This window comes from Scomber japonicus, chromosome 5, assembly GCF_027409825.1.
Source record: "Scomber japonicus isolate fScoJap1 chromosome 5, fScoJap1.pri, whole genome shotgun sequence".
Lineage (NCBI taxonomy): Eukaryota > Metazoa > Chordata > Actinopteri > Scombriformes > Scombridae > Scomber > Scomber japonicus.
The window spans coordinates 26754264-26779679 of NC_070582.1; the positions used below are offsets into that span (position 1 = coordinate 26754264).

Here is a 25416-nt window from a genome sequence, read left to right on the forward strand (position 1 = left end):
AATGATCATGTTGTAGACAGTGGTGAGATTGGAAAAGCAATTGTGAGACCCTGAGGTTGCTGGTTCAAATCCTTTGACAGAATGGAATAGTATAGGAGGCATTAATGAGAGCTCAATGTGTTTTGTTGGGATGCAATTTTGAGATTTATTCAATAAATAGTGTTCTGTTATTTCTGTTATTTTTTTTAAGTGATGGATGTAAATTAATATATGTGTAAGGATACATTAAAATATCAGTATTGTGACAAAATATCAAATGAAACACTTAATTTTCAATTGAAATTCCATTCATAGCCTAGTGTTGATGTTAGTGACTAAAAACAATCTGATTAAATTTCAAAAGCAAAAATCCATTCACATTTGTGTCCTTAAACCCCCATTATAGTCTAATAATGTTATTGTACTTTGTAAGCACCTTTTTAATGCAATAACTTCAATCTGAGTCATCCATGCAGGAAACCAAAGCAGCCTGACAGGAAATCCTGGCTAATCTAATGTCTGTATCACATTTACACAAGAACCAAATACAATACAAGTACAATACAATGGAAACACTCACCGGCACCATATATATTCACAGTTATAGTTTTTAGGCTACTACATGGGATAAAACACTTTTCAGGAAAATTACAAGCAAATCATTTTCACCATTTGGATAGAGCTCAAATCTGTGAAAGACAGGTCCTCTATAAGTACAAACATATATTGTGCTTATGAAAACAGTCACACTGTCATCAGGGTGTTATGAGAACCGGGATATTAATATTTTTCTGAACATCATATAAGTAGATTATGAATGCTACTTTATTTGAAGTGAATCATTAAAATTATTGTGTAAACACACGATTAAAACAAAACAATTGGAGGCACAAAGATTTTTTTCACAAAAAAAATAGTGATACAATTATTTAGATATAAACAAGAGATAAACAAGAAATAGATATATAACAGATATATTAAATTAAATTCTTCCTTTTTGAATAACACTTTTGTTGTTTTATACATATTTTTAACAAGATGAAATAATAATGTATTGGGCAGGTACAGTATGTCATATAGGATTAAAAGATCCCTTTGAGCCTGTGAAATCCATATGATCAACTTTCCTTCAAGTATTACTGATATTTTATGTATTTACGTCTTTTTCTTTGTGTAATGATTTAGAAAATCATGCAGCTGAAATAATATGATATTTATATAAAGAGTTCTTTCTTGAGTTTTTACATTTTACTTGAATTTTAACAGTAATTAAAGAAAAAAATGCTCTACTCTTTTACATAGGATCAGTGTGGACCAATAGAAGACGAGTGCGGTACTAACGTCAGACGTAAGGGGCGTTCAGGAGGCGCGCCTGCTCCTCAGTAGTAAGCGAGGTTGACTGTACCGCTGGGTCTCCGCTGGAAGTGGCTCCCTGGTTCAGAGACAGTGCAGGCGGACAAGGGGGCGGACCGGCGAAAGGAAACTTGACAGAAAACAATAGCAGTCACTCCGCTGACACCCATATAACTGTTATAAAAATATTTATCAGCGTTCATATTTCTGAAGGCAGGCTCCCTGAAAGAAGCGCTAGCTGTTGCGGCGGAGGAATAACGTTAGCAGGAAAAACGGAGAGAAAGGTGAGGTGAAGGCACGTTTGGGAAGAAGACGAGGAGGGCAGTGAAAAGTGAGCGGACTCAGCCACAGGTAGGACTCGGCCACGGGAGACCTACGTTAGCTGTCGTGGCAGAAGATATCAAAGTGCACGCGGGTCATGCGGATTTCTCCGGTCGCTGATCGGAGCGCCGAGTCGCAGCAGTAAAACGGAGGGCAAAGAGAGAAGAAGCAGAAAACAGAAGACCCACACACGCTCTGTCAGTCCGTCCAAGCGGGCTCCAGGTCAGAGGGAAGAGCCACCATGTCCCGGAGAAAGCAGAGCAAACCCCGGCAGATAAAACGTAAGGAATTGACTATTAGTTCATGACTTGTGTGAGTGGCGGGGAGAAGCTGCGTGTTTTGTGTGTGCGTTCAACATAAAGTTAATAAGTAGTGTGAAACCCAACTGTAACGACTGGCTGCCTGTACAGTAGTTTTATTACTGTTTTATGGGCAACTTTCACCTTAAAAAACATACCCCAGACCTACAGGAGAGCCTGAATGTGTTGCGAATTTGATAATATCATCAAAGTGAGTTCAGAAACAGAAGTTTCTCAGAATAACCGGGTGATGTGCACTTTTTTCCTCCACATGAGACCGTTTTCAAAATGAGGCTATCAGCGCGCCTCCCTATCTAGACTGTGAGAGGATATAAAAAAGAAAACTTTCCATTTATTACCTTGTAAAGAATGCTTTGTCCATTGGCAGCTAAAACTGTAGCCGTGGCTTCCTGTTTAATTCTGTTGTGGAAACGTCAGTGTTCTCTGAAAGGCCGATGTGAACAGAGATAAGGCAGCGATCCGATGTGAGCCCAGATAAAGATTAAAATTGGATCTTTTTTATTTGTTTTCTGTCTGAGGCAGCGCCGAGGCCGCCGTTGCATTTCCCCCCCTGGCTTTTCACTTCTCTTTTCCAGAGATGGGGCGTCAGATAGGCCGCCTGGCTGATCTCTCCTCCTGATAGCTGCTTACAATTGGATCTTTTTTTTTTTCATCTATCCTTTTAACTCAATAATGCATCTTAGGGCCGCTTGAAAGGCCTTGTTCTTGGTCTGGTGCTTGGCTGGTCTCCGTGCTTGACGAGTTCTTCCTGTTTATAAAAACGTGTGGAGGTTTATCGCTGGTGACTGATGTTCAAAGTTGATATAAAAGCATATTAATGATGTTGTGATTGTAACCTCTCCCTGTGCTTTCCTGAGGCCCGTTGCACACTGAGCGGAGGAGGAGTGTCAGTCTGAAGTTAATGTCATTATATTGGAGGGTTAAGATTGAGAGGGAGAAGTGTGCATGTTTCTTTTTGGAAGCAGAAATGGAAACCATTACATCATCTGGTCAGTTTGTAGTTTATTTTATAAGTTATCACACTGAGAAAATAATAATATGTCATCAATGACAGCTCACTATGTCCCAACAGACCTGCTGTCTGAAAGCAACATTTGGATGCTTAGACTGTACTGTATCATAAATACACTTATATGTATACAATAGCTTATTGTGTCCACATTACTGACCAGACAGACCTGATGAAATATTAATCTCCTGCTGGCTTCAGGTATGTCTTATCTGAAGATGCTTGAGTCAAACATATAAAAGAATAAAGTAAACACATTGCGTTTGAGGCACAGCTCATGATGAACTTTTTACTCTAAAGCAACCTCACATGCTGTTTGTGTTGTGAAGAGCAGGAGGTCAAAGGGTGCAAAAAGACAGATTACATCATGTGGAAAGTTGCTCACTAGTTTCTATGCAATCTGTAACCTGGGGCTGAGCAGTTCATCATTTTTATATCAAAACCACAGTTTGATAAAGAGCCATCATTTTATTAACATACATACTTAACAGTAGAGAAGAGAATGTAGGGAGTTCATTTTGCCAACTGTAATGAAAGCTGACATTTGGACCCCTGAAACTGGAGCAGCTAAATTCAGCCATTGTTCATTTCATTACCTGTGGTTTCACTACTGTGTGTAATGTGAAGAAAGGCCTATATATTCTCTGTATGCAGGTGTTTCTACTATTTACACTTGACCTAAGATGATTGAACTGATCATGTTTGAAAAATAGACAGTGGTCTTGTCTTTTTGCTGATAAAAACAGCAACAGTGGTGAGTTTTGCTCTGGATAAAAGATCCAAGCAATCCCTTTATGTCAGTTTCATAAAGCCTAGTAGTTGTTGAGTGTAAATGAGTTGTCCAAATCCTCTTTCAAACATTTAGACACCAGATATTGGTGTTTCAGCCTTTCACCTTGAAAGCTCTGAATCTGGACTTGCAGGATTCAGGTGTGAATCAGTCTTCCTTGTCATCCTTTGAAGCTAAGCTTAACGTTAGCTTGAGCTGCCAAAGTGCTGCCAACAGTATAATTAGGGGTTGTCAGCGGGATATCAAACATTGCCAGAAGTAATTTTCATTTAATTTGCCATAAAACAAGCATTTAAAACACTTGTTTAAACAAGAATAAAGGAGCCATTGTTAGTGTAACTGACTATCTATATAACTGTCATTAATAAGCGTAAGCCCACTTTTGAATGTCATGATCAAATTTGAATGAACCTAAGTATTCAATTCATGTAATATCTTCAATAAATAGTCGCATTTTGAAGCAGAATAACAACACTGACCAGTAAAATGCAAATGCATGTGATGTTCTCCCCATTAGGTTCAGCCATGCAGCAAACTATTTTATTAGTAGCATTAGCTAGATAACCTGTTAACAAACATGCTGCGATTAACTGCTATATGCAGATGACAACGAGGTGTTTGTTCTAGAGAAAGGATGTAGTGAAAGTTGACGTGAGCTGCTCACTTGCTACCATAGGCTGCCACCCAGAGTACGACCCTGAATACACTGACATCATCTATCTGACCCCACACAAGAAAAGCTCTGCTGCCTGCGACTGAGCATGACCGCAATTAAAGATTTCACTTGACGAGGTTCTCTTGTGTGCCACTGCAAGTCATCTATATAGTCAGTCACTTCCTGTTTTTTTTCATATCTGTTTCCATAGAGAGGCCTATCAGCTGTGAACTCCCAGCAGGCACCTACAGTAAAGCCTGCAGCGAGGCCTGGAGATGTATTCCAGACCCCAAGGCTGATAAACCCAGGCTAGACTTGGCGTGTATTAGAGGGAGAGAGTGAGAGAGAGAGTGAGAGAGAGAGAGAGAGAGAGAGAGAGACTGTGTGTACATGTGTGCGTCTCTGGGGTGTCATGGCCGTCTTTATCAGTGCTTCTGGTCCACCATGCTTCCCTGTGCACTGGGCCCCGGCTGCGGCCGAGGCCAGCCAGGCTCTCAGCCCCGTGACTCTCTTGTGATTTGGCAGACATTTTGATAGGAAAGAGTGAGGAATGATAAGGACTTTGTTCGGCTGGGGTGTGCGGGGGGGTTCAGCAGAGGTGGGGGCTGCCGGTGCTACCACTAGCACTACTACTATTACTACTGAAGCAGTATGTCCACCATGTTGTTTTTGAGCATGCTGCTCGCTTGTTACTGATATGACGAATTCCAGCCAGGTCACACTGTTGTTGGGTCGAGTTTCATTATCAGACTAATACAACACTAACCTTTTCCCTTTGAGAAAATGATTCATAGCACTCATTGATGGCTTCATGATGGTTGTCTTTTTTTGATATGTTATCAGTGCTTAAATAAAGTCTGTTGTGGGTTTAATCAAATGTTCCTGCAGGTGCCACACAGTTAAATAACCCTAAGACTTATAAGTATTAGTAAAACAACTGATCAAATCAGTGTGTCTGAATATGTGTCACCTGAAACAGATTGGACCATTATAGTGACTGGTTGTGAGTATCTCCAGCCATGGCGAGGCTAACGGCAGGCTGTTTTGAATTCTACTTGGGTTTTAGCCAATGAGGAAACCGACTGGTTGTCAATATCTGATCAAAATCAAAATTCAGTGTGTCATCGCAAACGGACCGTGCCTGTACCCCAGTGGGTGGCATTTGTAAAATGCATTGTCACTCTGATATTGCAACCTTGTGGTCATATCAGTCAACTAGACTGTTATTGTTCTCTTCATGAATGCAAAATGCAGGAAACTAGCAGGCGGATGAACGGATAATCAGGATACCAAACACCTGCAAAGTGAAGTGTGGAAGTATTTTGGATTTGAATAATGTAACTGTGATGTTAGCAGGCATGTACCGACCAATGTGGCTAGATATCACCAATCCACATTATATACAATTTCTTTGTCAGTGTCTGTGATTTTGGCCTCATGTTTCCTAATGATTCCAATGACATCCACTCAGTGAGGTATATATCAGCAGCATATCGGCAGGTAACTTGAGTTGAGGTATCCAATTTTGGAGGAAAAAAGAAAGTGTAAGTCTGGCATCTGTGTTAACATGACAACAAATCAGAAGCTACTTATTAGCTCATTGAAGCAGCAGAGGCACCGCAAACGAATGGAACCACGTCAGTTCTATGATGTTGTTTTAGAATAACTCTGTTTAGGTAGACCTGTCATGATAACTACTTTTATTGGACGATATATTGTCTCAGAAATAATTGTGATAAAGGATATTATTGTCAATTGAAGATCATTTTATACCACTGATATGATGATAATTTCATAGTATAATAATGTAAGGGAGCCATGGGGTGGGATTGGAGAGTGGGCTCTACACTTCTGTGAATATTAGTCTAATGTTTTTTGATCCGATAGTTCCTGATTAATTTAAGACTTTTTCTTAAAATTGTTATATGGCTGCATATGTATTATTTTTTAGTATCTCACTACTTTTGTTCTTATTATTGAACATTTATCAAACAGTACCCAGCCCCACCAGTGATGTGGGGAGTGATGTGTTAGAGTGTAGCTCTCCCCCCTGACTCTCTGTCCTGACATAACTTTTCTTAAAACCACCAGAAAAAGCAACAATTGACAACAACATCTACCCCCACCAACCACCCACCCACCTCCTGACAGAGCGCTACATTAAGACAACATAGCACAGATATCTTTTTTCTCTTTTTCTCCCCCCCACAACAACAATGGATTAAGTCCAAGGCTTTCTGGAGGCCCATAGTAGAGGAGGAGAAGGGGGTGTTTGTGTAGCAGATAGATATTTGTCTGTGTCTCTTTGTGCGTCATCCTCCCCAACGGTTGGTGATCTCTCAGCCTGATAAGGCTCCTCTCCTTGATGGGGAGATAGGAGGCAGGCAGGCAGGCAGGCAGGCAGCCCACTGAGGCTGGATCCCTGGGCTTATATTTTGGCGGTTGAGATGGGAGACGTGATAAAACTTGGCGGCGATCGCTGCGGCTGATATCGCAGAAAGCAAAGAGAGAGAGAGAGGGAGAGAAAGAGTGAGAGAGAGAGATGGGAGCTAGGGCAGATGGAAGGAGAGATGGAGATTGGAGGGCACATTGTAATTACATCTGGCTGTTGCATGCCATTTTCCCCAGCGTTGTCGCGTTGTTGTCATCGCTTTTTGTTTGCTATTGGCTGGGGGTGGATCTCCTGATAATTAAAAGAAGAGAAAAAGCAGAGTGTGGAGGAGTGGGGTGTGGAGGAGGGGGGGGGAGGAGGGGGGGGGGGGAGAAAAAGTGCGATGATAAGAGAAGAGGAGAAGAGGAGGAGGAGTGGAGGTAGATAGTAGTAGTGGTGTGGTGGGAGGGTGGAAAGATAGAGAAAAGAGTGAAAAAGTGGGCAGAATACATAGCTTGGTAGATGAATGTGTTGTGGTGTGTTTTTTAATGGCAGGCCCAGCCAGCTCTGCTGCTCCACCCCACCCCACCTCCCCTCACCCTCCCTCCCACCACCTCCACCCCCTCTGTGAAAGATGTTTGGGGCTGATAAGGAGGCCTGCTGATGGTAGATAGATAACAGCCAGCAGATCCTCACTGCTGATTGGACCTCTCTCTCTCTCTCTTTCTTTCTCACTCTCTCTCTCTGTGTGTGTGTGTGTGTGTGTGTGTTAGGGGAAAAAAAGCCTGGTTCCTATGACACGAATGCAGGAGCTCAGAGGTCAGCATGAATAATACGCTGCCTCCCACGGCTTAAAGCAAACCAGGACGCCTGCAGAGGCCAGACAAGGAAATCACCACACTGACCTCCTCCTCCTCCTCCTTTTCTTCTACCCCTTCTTTTTTTTTCTCCCCTCCCTCTCTCTCTCCCTCCTCCTCTATAACTTCTTTAAAGCTTATAGAAGAGGTGTTTTTTTTAGATTTCTAAAGTGACTCGAGATATGTTCCAGTTGAGTGTGTTGCAGCTGTGTGAAAGGAATGTGTTACTGTGTTGTTTTTTTATTTTTTTATCAGCAGTCTGACAAGGCCCCGGGTCACGTGATTTGTTTTATGGACGGCACAATTGAGAGATTAATTCATTCTTTGTGAGCCAAAGTGAAATAAAACACACATACACACACACACACACACACACACACACACACACACACACACACACACACACACACACACATACACATACATCTAAATTCCAAGCACACACACATAAGACTCATGCAGCGCCTTGGTGGCTTTCCCTTGTGTGCCTTTTTTTTTTTTTTCTCTTCTTCTTTGTTCTGCTTTTAGCTTGATGTGAACTTTCGATAAGCCGCGGGGCCTGATCTCCGGTGCAGATAGAGATCGCCAAGCGTGATTAGAGTTGTTATCAGGCTGGAGCAGGCAGGAGCCGAAGCTCCGCCGCAATAACAACAGGCCCGGGCAGGAGCAGCCGGGGTCCGGACCCTGGCAATCAGTTCCAGCCCTAATGGGATTAATGTTGTTGTATAATTAGATGATAGGTGTGAATGCATTTCTTTTCTCCCTCAATCTTTTCTCACTCATTCAAACCCCAGCTCCCTCCTCCCTCCTTCTCATTCCTCCTCCTGCCCCCCCCCCTCCTCCCTCCCTCTCTCTCTCTCTCTCCTCCCTAACAAGCATTGTCATTGATTAATTTAATTAAAATTAATACCACATATTACTCATTCCAGATCCCGTGTAAGATAGCGCAGACATGTTGGGAAATTTCGGTGTTCGTCGATGATTATCTCCAGGGTGATTTTTTTTTTCTTTAAAAAAAAAAAAAAAAATTCTCTTCTGTTTTAAAGGCGTTTAAAAACTTGAAGAGCGTACAGTAAGCAGCGAGGGAGGGAGAAATGAAGAAGAAGAAGAAAGTAGCAGCATCAGCAGGATGACTGGCGCTGGCTTGATTCTACTGACAGATATTAGAGTAGCTAGATGGTGACTGATTGGGTATCGGTTGCCAACGATTCTCATGCTCACGATCAGATAACTTAGGCGGAGCGCAGTTGCTCGTACCCGTGTGTGTGTGTGTGTGTGCGTGCGCGCACGGGAGGTGGACAGAATACTGTGAACACCTTCAAACGCAGAAGTGACAGCTTCAAAATCAGTTCCGATTGAGTTTCTGAAACAAAGCCAACAATCTTTTAACGGCTGAGAAAAACCAACCACAAATCGACTTTCTATACAGGTTCAATAACGTCTGCATCTCTTTCTTAAGTTTCACATAAAAACATCAATTCTCACTCCTTTTTTCGCTTTTTCTGATCAATATCAGATGTTTTCCTGTTTTTCTCTGCTCTTGTTAGAGGTATTAATCTTTATGCATGAATGTGTATGTGTTTGCATTGTGTCTATGTGAGCAGCGAGTGTGTGTGTGTGTGTGTGTGTGTGTGTGTGTGTGTGCGTGGTCAGATACACCAGAAAGGGGGAAGTTGGCAGGGTTACAGAGGAAACACCGTTTGTGCTCGGTGTGCCGATGAGTTATTACCCTTTCCTGCTATTTACCCAAGGGGACGGCCTTACGGTGAATTATGGTTCCACAACTCAGCGCTGTTGTAAACGGTTTCACCCTTGACCCCCCCCCCCCCCCAGTGCTGACGACTCCATAGATGAAGGGAGGAGAGAAAACAGCACCTCAGACCAACAGTAGCATAATCTATGTCCGTACTGTTTGCTCTGGCTGTAATTACCGTTCGGACAGCTCTTAATGGGGCGTTTGCAAAGGCTTAACTCCCGGCTGACGTGCTCTCTGATCAGCCAGAGTAACTGAAGAATCCAGGCAGAGCTGCCGTCCGATCCATGTATGAAAACACAGGTTTGAGGGCACATATGATGGTTCAGTGATGTTTAAATCTCAGCCTATTATAGTAGAGCTCAGCTACATTGTGTGGTGGGTAGCTGTGGGCTACGAGGCTCTGATCTCTGGTCAGAACGAGTCTGGACAGTCAAAGTCTTCGTGTGTGTGTGTGTGTGTGTGTGTGTGTGTGTGTGTGTGTGTGTGTGTGTGTGTGTGTGTGTGTGTGTGTGTGTGTGTGTGTGTGTGTGTGTGTGTGTGTGTGTGTGTGTCAGAGTCAGTGTTATGACAAGGCCCCCCCAGTGGCAGTGATAAGACAGACCATTTGCTCCTACTGTGCTGAGTGCTCTGTTCAGGGGTGTTAAAGCAACCTGGGCAAACAACACTGGCTGACTTGCTTTTACAGCCACACACACACACACACACACACACACACACACACACACACACACACACACACACACACACACACACACACACACACACACACATCTCGAAGCTGCCAAGCCTTGAATTCCCACATCTGCAATTTTTAAAGTGAACAAACAGTTAAGAGGTCAGGGGTCAAAGGTCACACCAGCCTGACAAGATGGAAAAATATTTCACTGTCCCTAGACACACCATGAAGTGTTTAATACACACATTCACAAACACTGACCTTTGACCCCCACCCCCCCCCCCACCCCCGTGTGCACCTGCTGCTGCTTCAGTGGGCCAGTAAGTGAACAAAAAACCTCACATTGTCCTTCTGCCACTGCTACATGAAAACATCTCATCTGTTACATTTGAGCCTTTTACTTTATAGTATTTTACTGAATTCATGTAATGTATTTATTAATGTTTAATGAGTAAGGAGGAGGAGTATGCATTCTGGAATATACTCTACATACACTGTGTAACATATTCAAGATATAATAAACAAACATACAGAGTCACAGGGTTAGTTTTATTCACGTGGAAGTTACCCAAACATATTTTACTTAGAAATATGACGTTTTTTTTTTTTTTCTGGCTGGTAAACCTGTGTGTATGTTTTCAACTGTATATCTATAGATTGGAAACTGATTGGATTTGTGTAATTTGGTCAGCTGTTAAGTAGTAAGAGGTTTTCCATCTGTAACTTGGTTGAGATAGTGATGGAAACTTGTGTGTGTACGTGTGTGTGTGTGTGTGTGTGCTTTTGTTACATCTTGGGGACTTTTTCTGGTGCAAACATCGACCTTGTGTGTGTGTGTGTGTATTATTGGCATTTAAATGACAAACAAAATTATTAATAACTAGCTCTCAAAATACATCCAAAGTGCAGAGAACCAATGTACAGACGCATACAAATACACACACAGCTACCAAAGATAAGCTAAACAAAGCAAACCTAAATGTACTGTGTAAATGTAAGAGCCGGACAACAAACTATACACAGGCACACATTGGTGTTAGATTGCTGGGATAAATAGTGTATTGTGTTTAAGTAACTCTTAAATACAGTAAAAAAAGTGCTTTAACAAAAAGGGCCAATTGTAAGGGGATGATAATCACACTCTCTCTGTGTTTGTGTGTGTGTGGGAGTGGCAGTGGGGGGGGGGGTGCAAGTGGCTGACCCCAACAAAGCACAAAGCAATGGGCAGATAGTGTTTTATGACAGCTGATAGTGATTTGTGTCATTTAAATGTACAGATTCACCCGAAAAAGTGAGATGTGTGGTAAATACGCAGGTGAGGAAGAGGAAGAGGTGAAGGCAGTGAGGGTTTTAGGAGGCAGAGGAAGAGGCGATAAGGAAGACTGGGCGTCTGAGACAATGCGAGCAGAAAGAGGAGATGCTGGAGGAGCCTCCCGGGAGCCACCTCAACAGAGGAGGTCTAGACCAGCGGCTCCTCTGGCTGTCTGAAGAATGGGGAAAAACTACACACACACACACACACACACACACACACACACACACACACACACACACACACACACACCAACCAACCAAACAATATTCTTTCTTTCATAAAATTAGTAGCAGCTCCCTCAGATCTTTAGGGATTTAGGATTGTCAGTGTTTTTAAAGCACAACACTACAGTAAAATAAGCATCATTGACTGTCTGTTAATTAGCCTGCTTCCTCTTTATTTGTTTTTTTTCTCTGTTACACACCACCGGAAGCTCAGCTCAGTTGTTGCAGTTGCACCTGGCAGCCAACAGAGGATGATAGAAGTCATACAGAACTTGTTGTCCTCTTTTTAAATGGATGGATTTATGTATTTGATCATTTTTAGAAACATATAGATGATGATGGTCGTGTTGGTAAGCAATGAGTAACATACAGCGGGCTCCTTTTCTCTCTCTCTCTCTTTTTCTCTCTCTGTCTCTGTCTCTCTCTCTCTCTCTCTCCCCTCTCTCCCTCCCTGTTTCTCTCAGTATCTCTCTCTCACGTCTCAGTGTGTACATTATGAGTCATGTGAGCCAGTAGTGTTGCAGTGATCCGGCCCTTTGGATTGCTTTGTGCTTGTGTAAACCGTGGTGCTCTGGCTCCCCGACTGATAAGTGAGCTGCCAATCAACCCCTGTTCTGTGTGTGTGTGTGTGTGTGTGCATGCCTGGCCTTACAGTATGCTCATAGACTCTACAGCATGTGCCACAGGTGGAGAGGGAGCACATTTGAAAGAAGAATTGACCTCCTCCAGGATTCACTATAAATATACAGTATGAACATGTTTGAGGGCTAAACACGATCATTACTGCATTTATTATAGCTCACAGTGTTTGTGTAGCTTGTGAAGACTTAACATCTATTAGATGCAGTGAGTGCAGACTTATTATGTTATAGTCAGTCAGGTCAATCTTGTGGTTGGGATCCAATGAAGGGCTGAACTGCTGCTTTCAAGGGTCATGAGTAACGATTATATTATCTGCAACACTTTAACTTTCACTTTCACTTCAACCACTGGTCATTTTAATTATGTCTAATTAATCTCTGAGTATATAAAGCATTGTGGTGACATATTCAAAATGCTTGCTTTTGCCCTATAAACAGTTAAAAATGGTATAAAACAGATAGAAGAAGTACAGACTGCCATTGTGGTTGGGGACAGAGTTATTTACCTTTTAATTCTTCTGCAGTCTCCACTCAGGACGTACACAGTGAGGAATGGAGGACACTACTTGCTCAACCAATGTGACATGAATAGACTCTTAGCTGCTAATGTGAAGTATGACAATACTGAGGTCAAAAAATGATCAAAGTCATGTCGATAGGGCCATATATATACACATGATGATTGATAATTATGTTATTGTATGATAAGTATTGTGACAGACCTAAGTGATGATGTGTGTTAAATCACATTGTTACTGTTGAAGACTCAGATGTAAAAAAAAAAAAGATGAAAGAAAGGTCTGCTTTAATGTGGCCAATTACAGATTCACAAGGAACACTAATAGAGCTAACATGTTTACATGAATACACTGATCCTCCCACACATCACATGCAGTCTGTCTGACACGTCAACAAAACCACACTAAAGCCAATAGAATCCACAAGGATGCTATCATTTCAACACTTTTATAAAAGCACAACTTGCTAAACTGTGAAACCTGATTAAATACAATCGTTTTGGAGATGTTGCACAATAAGGCTCCTCCACCAGTCTGTACTTACACCATGTTAAAAACAAGCTGAGCAACCAGAGCCACAGCTAGAGGAGATGAGTTTTTACTCCTAGAAGACAGAGTAGTTTTGGCCAGTCTACTTTTTTTCTGCCAGAGTCTCTCAGGATTGAAACAATTTACTTCAACACATTAAAAAGTGTGCCAGCTACCATTGAAACACCACAGCTCCTATCATATACTATATACCTAACAACCACACGCCACCTGTCCTGACTGCTCTCTCTATTTGTTGTTGTCATGTTATTGGTGATTGAGTCTCTCTTGAGTCAGTGTAGAGCAGGCTCTACTTTTATTGTTGACTGTAGTGTCGGTGCTTTTATTTTTTAACATTTATGCTCCGATCAGGTGACTACACATGAAAATGAGCTACTCTGGCTAACATGCACTGCCCCTGTCAAATAGAGTCATCAAATCAAATCAATACACTTAAAAGCAATGTCAAGTTTTTTTTCTGTCTCTAGAGGAGCTTTGTCAAATATGATGTCATAGTGATGTCATCAGTGTTATTTTAGCCTTAGCATGGAGACTACAAACCCCCCGCTTAACAATGTGTAATAAACAGGGAGTGCTGCTGATTGAAGGACCTGGGTGTTTTCCAGACAGGGAACAATATGTGATTTGTTGCATTGTGGGAAATGTAGGAGCCAGTGTTTTTTTTACTACTAGGGAGTAAAAGTTAGGTTATTTTAGCCTCTGCTGCTCCAGTTTGGACTACTCCTTTTTAAAAAATCTGTCTCTTGTGAGTTCCCGGAACTTTTATGAGACTGTAATACTGGAGTTTAACATAATATCCATTTGGTTTCAGAGGCTTGTCCATCCTCACAGGATCAAACCCAGCTGGAAACATATGTTGTGAAGTGTTAGAGTCAAATTTCAAAACAGTGGCTCACCACGAGATTGTTGATATGAGCAGTAAAAAAGTCCTGTATCACACGAACATAAATCATTGCATACGAGCTCTCTATGTTCAGTTTAACACTGTTGAGGGAAAAAACACCTTTTGTGCAACATCTTGACACATTCTTTCATCTTCCCTCTCGATAAAGACGCAGATAAGTCCTGAGTGATCTCTCCCAACTAACTTAATGCAATCTTTACAGATTAATGAAGGCTGGCTGTAACATAATTTATTATGGGCGTGTTGATCTAATATAACTTAACAGCCGGCAGAGGCAGGAAGTCAGAGTGTAAACACTCCTGCAGCGTGTAGACGCAACAGCAGGCCGTAACACAATGTCACCGCCATATTACACTAAATAACACTGCTTCATGGTGTTTAAAAAAATGTTTATTATGATTTCAGCATCACCCCGCCACCCTCACCCCTCCACCTCCACCTCTGCCTTCAGCTATTCCATCAATTCATCCTTTCTTCTTTTTTTTCTCCTCCTTTTTATAAATAATCACCTCTCCCTTCACTCTCAAAGCTTCTGTTATTTTTTTAAACTGCACTCTCTCTATCTCTACCCTTCCACCTCCACTTCTCTATCACCCTTTCTTTCATTCTATCTATCTACTCCCCCCCACCCTCTCCCTCTCTCTCTCTCTCTCTCTGTCTCCAGCCAGACCCCTAGCCTTGGCGAACCAGGTCTTGGCGGTATGATAATGTGGAAAGTTGAACTGGCCCCATTACAGCGAGGCTGATGGTAGGGCCGATAAGGCCGTTGATAATGGGTGCAGATAGCGCTGACACAGCGGTCCAATAGCCTAGCCCTGCCCCCCCTCCCCCCTCCCCCACCCTCCCTCCCTCCCTCACCCCCCCCCCCCCCATTATCATTCCTGCCCACCGATGGGCTCCCAGAACGCTATCTCCTCTCCATTTCCACTCCTGCGACAGATAAGAATGGAAATACTGACTTCATAGCTGACTGATTAAAGTGTCTGCCTTTCTTGATAATACACAGATAAATTATGTTTTTTTTCTTCCTCTTCTTCTTCTTCTTCTTTTTCTCCCCCCCCCCCTCTCTCTATCAAGAAAAGGGTGGGGCGCAAAAGAAAAGAAGAAAAACCCTCTCCTCTTTTCGTTTCTCTTTTCTTTTGTGGAGTTTTTTTTATTTTTAGGAGGATGAGGGAGATGAAGTGCATAGTGGAGGGGGGGGGGGGCGGGGTGAGGTGGATATAGAGATTGTGTAGTGGTCATATGATTGGAGGAAGTGTATGGAGATGTATATTACAGGACAGAGTACAGTTGTGTGAAATCAGCGCGGGCACAGAGATCGCTGCAGGAACGGCCATCAGCACCAACCACACTATAAAGAAAACTTGTATTACTGGCTTTTCGAGTCATTATAAAGGCAACACGAGTGGCTGGACGGGGTGGGGGGGGGGTAGAGAGACATAGAGATGGAGCGATAGAGAGACAGAGAGAGAGAGAGAGAGAGAGAGAGAGTGAGTAGGGGCAGACAGGCCTATTTGCAGCCCAGTGAACTCCCACTGCAGCTACAGCCGTTTCCAGGTTGACTTTTTATCACTGATCGCTCCAGTTTGATACCAGGAAAGATCCCTGATGGATATGCTCCCTGCATCCAAATCCTCTAACCCATTTGCTTTTTATCCCCCTACTCACCTCCCCCACTCCTCCACCCCCCCCCCCCACACACACACACACAAGCACACACACACACACACACACACACACACACACACCAAAAGCAACCTCTATCTCTCTCCCCTCCCTTATCTTTAGCTCTCCAGCTCTCTGTCCGTCCAACTGAACTTCTGTCCTCCTTCCTTCCTTCCTTCCTCCCTCCTCCTCTTACCTCTTCCTCCCTTCTTTCCATGAGGAGAACCCCCCCCTCTCTTCTTCACCGTCACTCCTCTTCTTCTTCTTCTCCATGATTGTGTCTGTTAATAGCTTCAAGTTTTAGCTCATCACCGAAAATAAAGAATCTTACTTCTTATTACTAATGAATGACTACTATTTGATAGTCTAAGTGGAAGTGTTTTACAGTAATACCAGTAATAACAATACGTCAGATAGTAATAACAGTAGTTAATCATTATCCCTGAACTTGACAGCCTTCTTGTCTCACAGGCCAATGACACGAGTATGTTGCAGGTGGACACTGTCTAGTTTTACTAGGTACTCCTAAGGGCTTGGACTTAACCCTAGGCTGACTGAAGCACAATGATCCACTCACACTCTTAAGTTTGGACTTTAGGTGAGTGCTAACAGTGTGAAACCCTGAAACACAGTCATTTTAAAACAAGTGTCCAATCTCATACAAGTTAATCCAATGACATCAGAATGCAGGGTTCAAGTTCAAGTTTGATTCACGAGATATGAAGTGAAGCATACTGTACTACTGAAACATAAAGTAACATTATGTCAGAATGTAGAGACTGATAACATCAACAACTTGCAGTATAATAAAATATAATAACACCAGCACAAATACACCACCTCTAACACTGTCTAACACTTTTTAAATAGACCTTAGAGAGGCTGACAGGAAACATTTTGGCTGTTAGCTGACTTCATAAACTTGCAACTAAAAACCAGCTGTTAATATTTCGAAGGAGTCCAAGGTGACGTTAGATCTAGTTTTGTCCAGCCAGCAGTCCAAAACCCACAGATGTTGAGTTTGAGTTTTTACAATGATCACATTAGGATTCTATGTATTATGTCAGTTAGTATTGAAGTTTAAAGAAATTAACCTTTTATTTAAATCCCAGTTAAGACCAAAGATCAGTACATGGATTAGTGACAAATAAGGATTGGCAAGATGTAGTAGTGAAATATGTAGTAGTAGTTTTTGTAGTATTTCTATATTTAAATTTGAATGCGTTTTGTCAATATTGAGCAGAACATATCCTAAAGATAACCATTTCTTTCTAGATACGTTTTTACAAATTATGTAAAATGAGTTAAAAATCATAGTGTTGCATTGTAAAAGTGGATTAGCAGCTTCAGAAGTTCAGTATATCATTCACTTTGATTGTAGTTGATTTAGTTATACTTCCAAAAAAAAAGCACAGCAGCTATTATAATAAACACGTGGAAATCTCACATAAAGCTACTCTTTTAAACTGATATTTATTTTCAGGGTGAAATTTGATCCTCTTACTGGAACATGAGCGACATACACCTGTCTAAAAACCCACACCAACAGCGGCCTACTAGACGGAAAGTTCGATTTGACTTGTTTCCTAACGTAAAGATCAATTCATGGTGACGCAGCAGTGTTTTTCACACCTATTATCAGCGGGTTAACAGCGTGGTCAGCTTGTCATGCTGGCGGTGTCAGTCAGTCAGTCAGTCAGTCAGACAGTCAGTCAGTCAGTCAGTCATCCCTCCAGTGAGCCAGTCAGATGTTGTGTTCTCCAGCAGGGAGCAGCGGGACGGAACAACACGCTGTTTGTCCGGGCCACACTAGCTGACCTTGATAGATTAGACCCAGAGAGGCTTTTTCTGTCTGACACACAGCGATGATAAGTCTGTGTGAAATAGTTTTTTTTTTTGTGTGCCTCTACTCAGAAATATGGCTGCAGTGTGTGTGTGTGTGTTTGTACGTGTACGTGTATGTGTGTGTCAGTCTGCCTCAGCCAACCAATCTTCCTGTCTGTGTCTGCTAATAAGCGACTTCCCTCCCACCTCACTAGATCAGCTATCTCAATATATTTTCTTTTGGAGCCCGCAGTCTGCTTTGCTTATAACGCCTAACAGAGCACACACATGAACCTGCACCAGGACGGATGCAGCAAAAATGAACGGGAAAGGTTCATTAAATACTAAAAATCCTCACTTTTTTTTTTATACTTCTTTTTTAAGGGCAGCTCTCCTCCTCTTCTTTTTTTTTTGTTTTGTCCTGTAAGTCCACAAAGAACGGGGAGTAGAAGGCTAAGAGAGAAAGAAAGAAAACAGAAGAGAGAAGAAAAAAAAAAGAAACAGTGTGATAAAAAGCCCAGATAAGAGAATGACTGTGTTGTGTAGGAGTTGATATCAATGTTATCTATCTGTCGTTTTTTTTTCACTCTGCGAGCCCTTCTGTTGTTTTTTAGCCCTTATCTTGCTGCACCAAAATGCCAGGAACAAAAAAGGGGGAGAAAGAAAGAAATTACCGTGTGGATTATTCATGGGGGTTGCCTGATAAAATGTTGACGCCAAAATTAAGACCAATACACGGAAGCTTTTTTTTTTTGTTGCTTCTGTGACAGTTTTTCATGATGATATTTATGTATTTTTTTGTCTGTAGGCTAATTTGTGTGTAAAGGTTTTTGCATTGTGTGCAAGCTGTGCGTTTATAATTTCTCGCTGTTGCTCGCTATTAGCAGATTAGACCTAATTTAACTCTTTGCACCCTCGCTGACACCAATTCATTACATGCACACCCTCTCCGTCTCCATAAACACACACACACACACACACACACACATTCTGGTGGGCTCAGATAAGCTCAGTCCTCAATCTTTGGCTAATAGAGAGGGAAAAACTAGCGGCAGACAGGTTTGAGTTTCCTACAATGACAGGCTGAAACGTCGCCGCTGAGAATCGGGGCCCCTGTGATTGGTCGCTTTGTGGCATGGAGCCGTCCGCTGGCGTCCCAACAGAAGACACGAAGACAGGCGGGTCAGCGGCTTGACCCGACTTTACATCTGAATCATTAATTGCTCCTGTGTGCTCTTAACACAATAGCTCTGAATTCCCAGCTGATTGACTCTGTGTGTGTGTGTGTGTGTGTGTGTGTGTGTGTGTGTGTGTGTGTGTGTGTTCTCCCATGGGGGTAGTGTTCAGTATAATTTAACACAGCAAATCAAAGTGTCCCATTTTATTTATGTTAGTTAATGAATCACAAAGTGTGGCTTTAAAGAAACAGCCTCATTTGTAGCAGTTGAGGTGCAGAAGAGTTAAAGGACTAGTTGAACATTTTTGGGAAATAACATGCTGCTTGATTCTGAGAGTGAGATGAGAAGATCGATAGCAGTTTCATATGTGTGGGTTAAATACAGAGGCTAGCAGCTTAGCTCAGCATACAGACTGGAAGGGAGTGGGGGTAACCTGACTCAGTCCAAAGTCCTTTAGTTCAACCTGTACACAAACACAAATTTAGAAAGTGACAGTTTGTGGTTTTAGGAGGAGTCACGTGCTCAAACTATTTGTTGGTGATAAGCATAGCCTGTTCCCGAAGGCCTTTAATCATTTAGACCAATTAAATTGTGGTGTTGTGTATGAACTACAGTAGGACTGAAGTGTTGTCTGAATCACAACTAGCTTCATCTGTGTGATCAGTACAAAGACATACAGGACATGTGTAGCCTCCTGAACAAGTAAACAGTGATTTCTTAGAGGCAAATGACTGAGCCATGGACAGAACACCTCCTGCTACAGTCAGCATAAGGAGAGATTTAGCAATGAATTAAAAGTATTTTTTTAGATTTGGGGTCTGATGTGATCTTTCATACATTTCCACTAGTTTCAATGCAAAAACTGCAACCACAGCTATAATGTCTTGTTTTTAACATTCCTATCTTTGTATGTGTGCGATTAAAAAGAACTGTGGTTTTCACCATGCTAAGCTAACAGCTAACTGCCTCCTCTGTTTGAACACATCCTGGACTCGTCTCTCAATGATGAATTTTCACCATTTCTACTGTAACCTCTCGCTTCCTTTTGGTAAAACTTTACACTGAAACTCACTACTGCTTTGCATAAGCAGTGCTTGTTATCTTATAGTTATTTCATACAATATTGGCTTGCCCCCCCTTTTTATATCTATATATATCTATAAATATAGATATATAAAGATATATATATCATGATGGAGTACACCTGTAGCAATAGGCTGGAAAAATCCATAACTGAAATGAGAGAATACTGTCGGGAGATTAATGATATGAAATAAAGAATGATAAACCATTAATTGAATGCCTTTGGAATGATATTTTATTAGGGTGTATTTCTTACTTTCTAAGGTTAGATTTTATGAGGTTATTTCCACTGAGATTAAGATCTCTTTTAGAAGAAGGGGCTTTTTATTAAGAGGTAAACTGTCTATCCAGGCAGAGGGAGACATAGTATTAGAGACTGAACCAGACACACACACACACACAGACACACACACACAGCGAGAGAGAGAAAGTGGTCCTTGTGTTTCACACTTGACCCTGTTTTTAACCGCAGGTCACCTGGCACTCTACCCTCTGCCCCACCCCCAACCCCACCAACCCCTCTTACTAGCTCAGGTTACCTGTGTAAGTGTGTGTATACCTGTGTAGCGTGTAAGCAGCCCCTCATGCATACTTAGCATTAAAGAATAAATAACATTTGTCAATTTACATCAATATAAAAGTTCTAAATAATTTACTTTTAATTAGTTTGAACTTTTGCTTCACATTCAAATGATATTAACCAGTCCAAATTTGCGAGCCCGCGTTTTTCACAGATGATTGTGGAGCCAGGATAAGGACGTATCGGACATCAGCTGTAATTTCCTCCAGCTCATCGCGGTTTCCTCGCCCTTACCTCATTGTGCCTCTTTGCCCCCCCACCCCCACCCTTCCCCTCTATCCAACCATCCCTCCAACCATCCCTCCCACCCCCCTCTATCACCAGCGAGTCTTCTTGTCTGCGTATTAGTATTAGCAGCAGCAGTGTCCCCTGAAGTAAAACAATCTGCTGTAATCTATCAGCGTGTTATCGGTCCTATCTGAGAGCCGAGAAAGCCGGGGCCGGGGCTGTGGCGCCGCTCTCCGGAGCTGATAAAGTTTCAGAGTTCAGCGATGATGAATGTTAAGAAACTACACCCTCGTTACCGCGACGATGTGGACTTGGCAAAGGCGAGCAGCGGGGAGGGGCACGCTGAGGTGGAGGAAAAAACGGAGAGAAAGAGGGGAGACGACAGCAATGGAGAGGAGGAGGAGGAAGGGGAGGGGGGGGGGGGGTCAGAGGAGTAAAGAGAGGTCTCCTTGGCATCAGTCGTAAGTCGGGGGGTCAGGGCCCAAACACACACACACACACACACACCAAATACGTCTTTTCTTCTCTCTCTCTGGGTTCCTATGCTCCTGGAACAAGGCTCACGTTCCTCTTTTTACCTCCTTTAATAGTTTGAAATGAAGAGGTTAATACATGGTCATTGAGACACTCATTCTGAAAGTATCACAAACCTGTGAGCTGAAATCTGCCAACTACATAATGCTCTTATTAAGTGACACTATCACATGGCATCTGACAATATTCTGGATCCTGTGTATCATTTTACAAATCCTCATGTTTTTTCATGAATTAGTGGCTCCTACTAGAGTTTGGAATAAGGCTGTAGAGATTTGGACAAACCTTTTACCCTTCAACATGCATTTGTTGTACTAGAACTTCTTATAGAGTTGAAAATGTAAAGGGAAAGCTGAATGCACCTGAAAAGTACAAAGAAATGACCTCAGTGGTTTAACGCTTGTCTATACACTTTGTTTCTTTAAAGCAAACTTCCTAATCCAAGAGTTAAGATGTAGTTCCTGCCACTCCACCCACTCCTTTCTTTGTCTTAAGGGTTACCCGCAGGCCTTAACCGCCTCGTGTCAGTATCAAAGTTCTCATTGGCCGCCAACTCCGCAGTCCATCCGTCCCCGTGAACACATTGACAGCTTCTATCTCGCAAGCCCCCCCCCCCACCGATTACGATGCAGGTGATAAGACAGGTGGTTCACAAAAGCAGCACTACAAACGACTGATAAAGCATTAGGTCGTTAGTGGACTGATGATTAGTTGGACAGTATCTGTAACACAGGTGTTCATTAGAAGCTGATGTACATTGAGAGAAACTGAGTGTTTATTGACTGGTTGGATCCCAAACTGGAAGGTTGCCAGCTGTCAGAGTGTCAAGAATACTCTACTAAAGCCCAAATAGTTGGTAGAAGGTTTGAGATATAACTCAAACTGATATTTTAGCCCATTTCCTACAAACTTTCTGCTTCTTTACATTATTTTTTTAAAGATAAGACGAGAATGGTCGTACAAGTCGCACCTGCCTGTCAAAATTTTTATCCACCACATCATCCAACACCTGGTCAGAACACGAGGCAACGTCCAGCATCAATCATGTTAGCATGAATCAAGGTAGCAGGACATCAGTCAGCACCCCTTGTGAAGATGTGAACCTTTTAAAACGGCTCACAAATATAAAGTTTCAGTTTTAAAGCTCAGTAATTTGCTAAATCAGCAGGGTATTGTAACTTAAACCAGAGGAAATACAGCTTTTATGTGGCACTATTTTCAGTGGCGAATGAATACACATTTGGTGCAAACTATAATTAAAGCTAACGTTAGAAAAAGAGGTGGTTTATTGTGTGATGGAGTGACACAACACTGCGATTGTACCCTTTTCATCAATGAATGTGAAGCAGTAGAGAAACACACATAACTTCAAACACCCCCCCCCCCCCCCCAAAAAAAGGTTTTTTTTTAACAGCTGTGTCTCTCTTGTATGCATTATCCTCTCCATCCAACATTAGACTGTGACACATACACACACACACACACAAAGGGAAAAGTGATGTGCTTCTCAGTTCTTAAGTGCACAAAAGGAAGAATAAAAATGTGCAAAAAGAGAGAATGGAGGGGCGGTGGGGGGTGTAGGGGGGGACCATTGTGATTGTGACAAAGTTCATGAGCGTATAATAGCAGTTAATGCGTGGCGGGGTGCGGGCAGCTTTGTTCGCCAAAGTGCCGAGCTCTTAATAGAATCTGATAGATAGACGCCTGTCTCCTCAGGCCTGGTTGGGATGGGGTGTGTGTGAGGTGGGGGCTTCCACTCATCAAGCCAAATAGTGCCCCCCCCCCTCTCTTTCTTGCTCTCTCTTCCTCACTCCTCTCCTTGTCTTACTGTCATTCTATGAAGGAATAATTTGTCAATAATTGGCCGTGTCATTCTTGTCAAGACGGTTTTGATAAAGCGGCGGCTCTTCGGGGGCCGGGGCCGGAAAATATCTCTGAAAAAAAAAAAAGAAAAAAAGGGGGGGAAGCGGGGAAAAAGGCAGCATGTGGCAGCAGATCTGAGGCAGCGATAGGGCCATTAAGCGCTTTAGAAGTATTTTAGCTGAATTCACACAAAGCAAAAATAGATAAATAAATAATGAAAGGGGAAAAAGTAGAACGTCAACTGTCAGGGAAGTGATACAGACTTTAAGAAATCATTTGGGAGGGTGAAAGATAAAAGATTATCCCTCTTTTCTGCCAACTTATTGCCTCCTCAGCCATCGCTGAGGCTAATTCGCTTACTCAAGCAATCATGCGGACATACCGTGTCCCTGTGTGTGTGTGTGTGTGTGTGTGTAAGTGTGCCACAGCCACATTGCCTTCAAAGTGCTGCTGGGAACTGCTTATACCAGCAGCAATATGTATAAACTTATGTGTGTGCGTGTGTGTGGTGTGCATTGCTTGTGTGAATGTGATCCTGCCTGCGTCCACACATCACTCAGCAGTGTATGGCATCCATTATCTGCTCCACTGTAAGGGGCAGGAATTTTCCAGAGATATCCCAGAATGCGTATTATCTCTAAAATATCTCTGGATGGCTGACACTCATCTGATTGGCTAAATCCGCCTCGGCAGGCACATTCCTCCTCTGACCCCCCCACCCCCCCACAACAACCCCAATCCCAATGTGTGCAATGTCGGGAGACCTGTCCTTATTCTAGAGCTTAGGGCCATGTGAGAAATAATATCATGTGGTCATCCCCAGAGGACCAAAATGCAGGAAAACGCTGCATACAAAAAAAAAAGAGTAAATAATTAAAGGTTCAGTTCACCCAAGTTACAAAAAACACAAATTCAAAGCATTACTTTCTCTTTTACCTCCAGTGATATCTAGGTATGCAGATATGGCTTTATTTGTCTACATGTAGAGATATCTGTATGTAAAAATGATGCCTCCACACAGTACAGTGGTACTAGCTACTGTGGATAATCCATAGAACAGGTTGTAAAACACTTCATATATGGAATCATTAGGGTTGTAGTTCCAGTTAAAACTGTTAACTGTGAATTGACACAGTACTGGAGTCATTATAATAATTATTATTATTATTTCTCTATTCTGTAGTATGATGAAACACCATGTGGTTAACGTATGTGTTGTAAGTATAAAAACCAAGACGAGTCTTACTGTATATAGGGTGTATTGTGTAGCATGCTCCTGTATGTACAGATAACAGTGCTAATGTCTATAATTAGTCTTCTGTAGGCTTTCTGTACATAAGGACATCCTGTAGTGCCTTGTTAGCCCGCTCGAATCCACCAGTAGAGGTAAAAGGGAGATTTCCCTTTTTAGTATCGGGAAGGAGTGCCCCCCCCCCCCAGCCGTTATCAGTCGGGCGATCTGAACGATAACAGTCAGGTCGGTCGCTCTGCTTTGCTTTTTCGGCTGCTCGGCCTCAATAAACCCCACGCTGACCTTTCAGTCAACTGGTCCCGCTTTGCATACCTTACTCGCTGTTTCCCTGGCATGCAAATGGTGGGAGATACAGAACAGGCTTCCTAGGAGTGGGGAAGGCCTCACTCTGAGACCTCACTGCACAGGATAGAGGGGAAAAAACATTACAGTAGGGAAAGTGGATACCGGCACAAGAGGTGAACATTAAGTCAGGTACAGGCCTCCGTATTAAGAGTTGTGGTGGTTTTGAGGCTAGTTTCTCATACCTGATGATAAATAGGAAGAATCATGTTATCAGAGCAGCTAATGGTCAATCTTGAGTTTTGAGCAGCTTCTACTGTTCTAATGTCCTGTTCTAGCCATTATCTAGCTTTAAAAATGAAAGCAGAAACTCATGAAAAGAAAGCTAGCATGTCCCAAATTCAAATCCACTCTCCTTCCAAGGTGTTGGTTTGGTCCTACAACTCCTTACCAAGTGAGATGTTTGGCAGTGTTCACCAGCAGCTCTCTAACTGTGTCTGTATGCTGAGCAGATAGTAAACAGTGAACTTCACATCTTTTTCTTTTGTTGTTGTTGTTGTTGTTGTTGTTGATGTTGATGTTGTTGTTGGTAACAGCTACCTGCTGCTGCTGGAAACCAGGTTAGAGTATAAATGAATCCATATAAGGGCTGCACTATATTGGACAAAACTACATACAGAAACACCAGA

At 42.4% G+C, this 25416-nt stretch overlaps 1 protein-coding gene across 1 annotated transcript in view; it reads left to right on the forward strand.

Moving 5' to 3' along the window:
- The first annotated feature begins 1446 nt into the window (after positions 1–1446).
- Positions 1447–25416, forward strand: part of zfpm1 (zinc finger protein, FOG family member 1) — a 107625-nt gene continuing 83655 nt past the window's right edge. Inside the window, exon 1 of the mRNA XM_053319189.1 lies at positions 1447–1934. Within this exon, the coding sequence (XP_053175164.1) occupies positions 1895–1934 (40 nt within the window). The 5' untranslated portion in view covers positions 1447–1894. The remainder of the gene's footprint in view (positions 1935–25416) is intronic.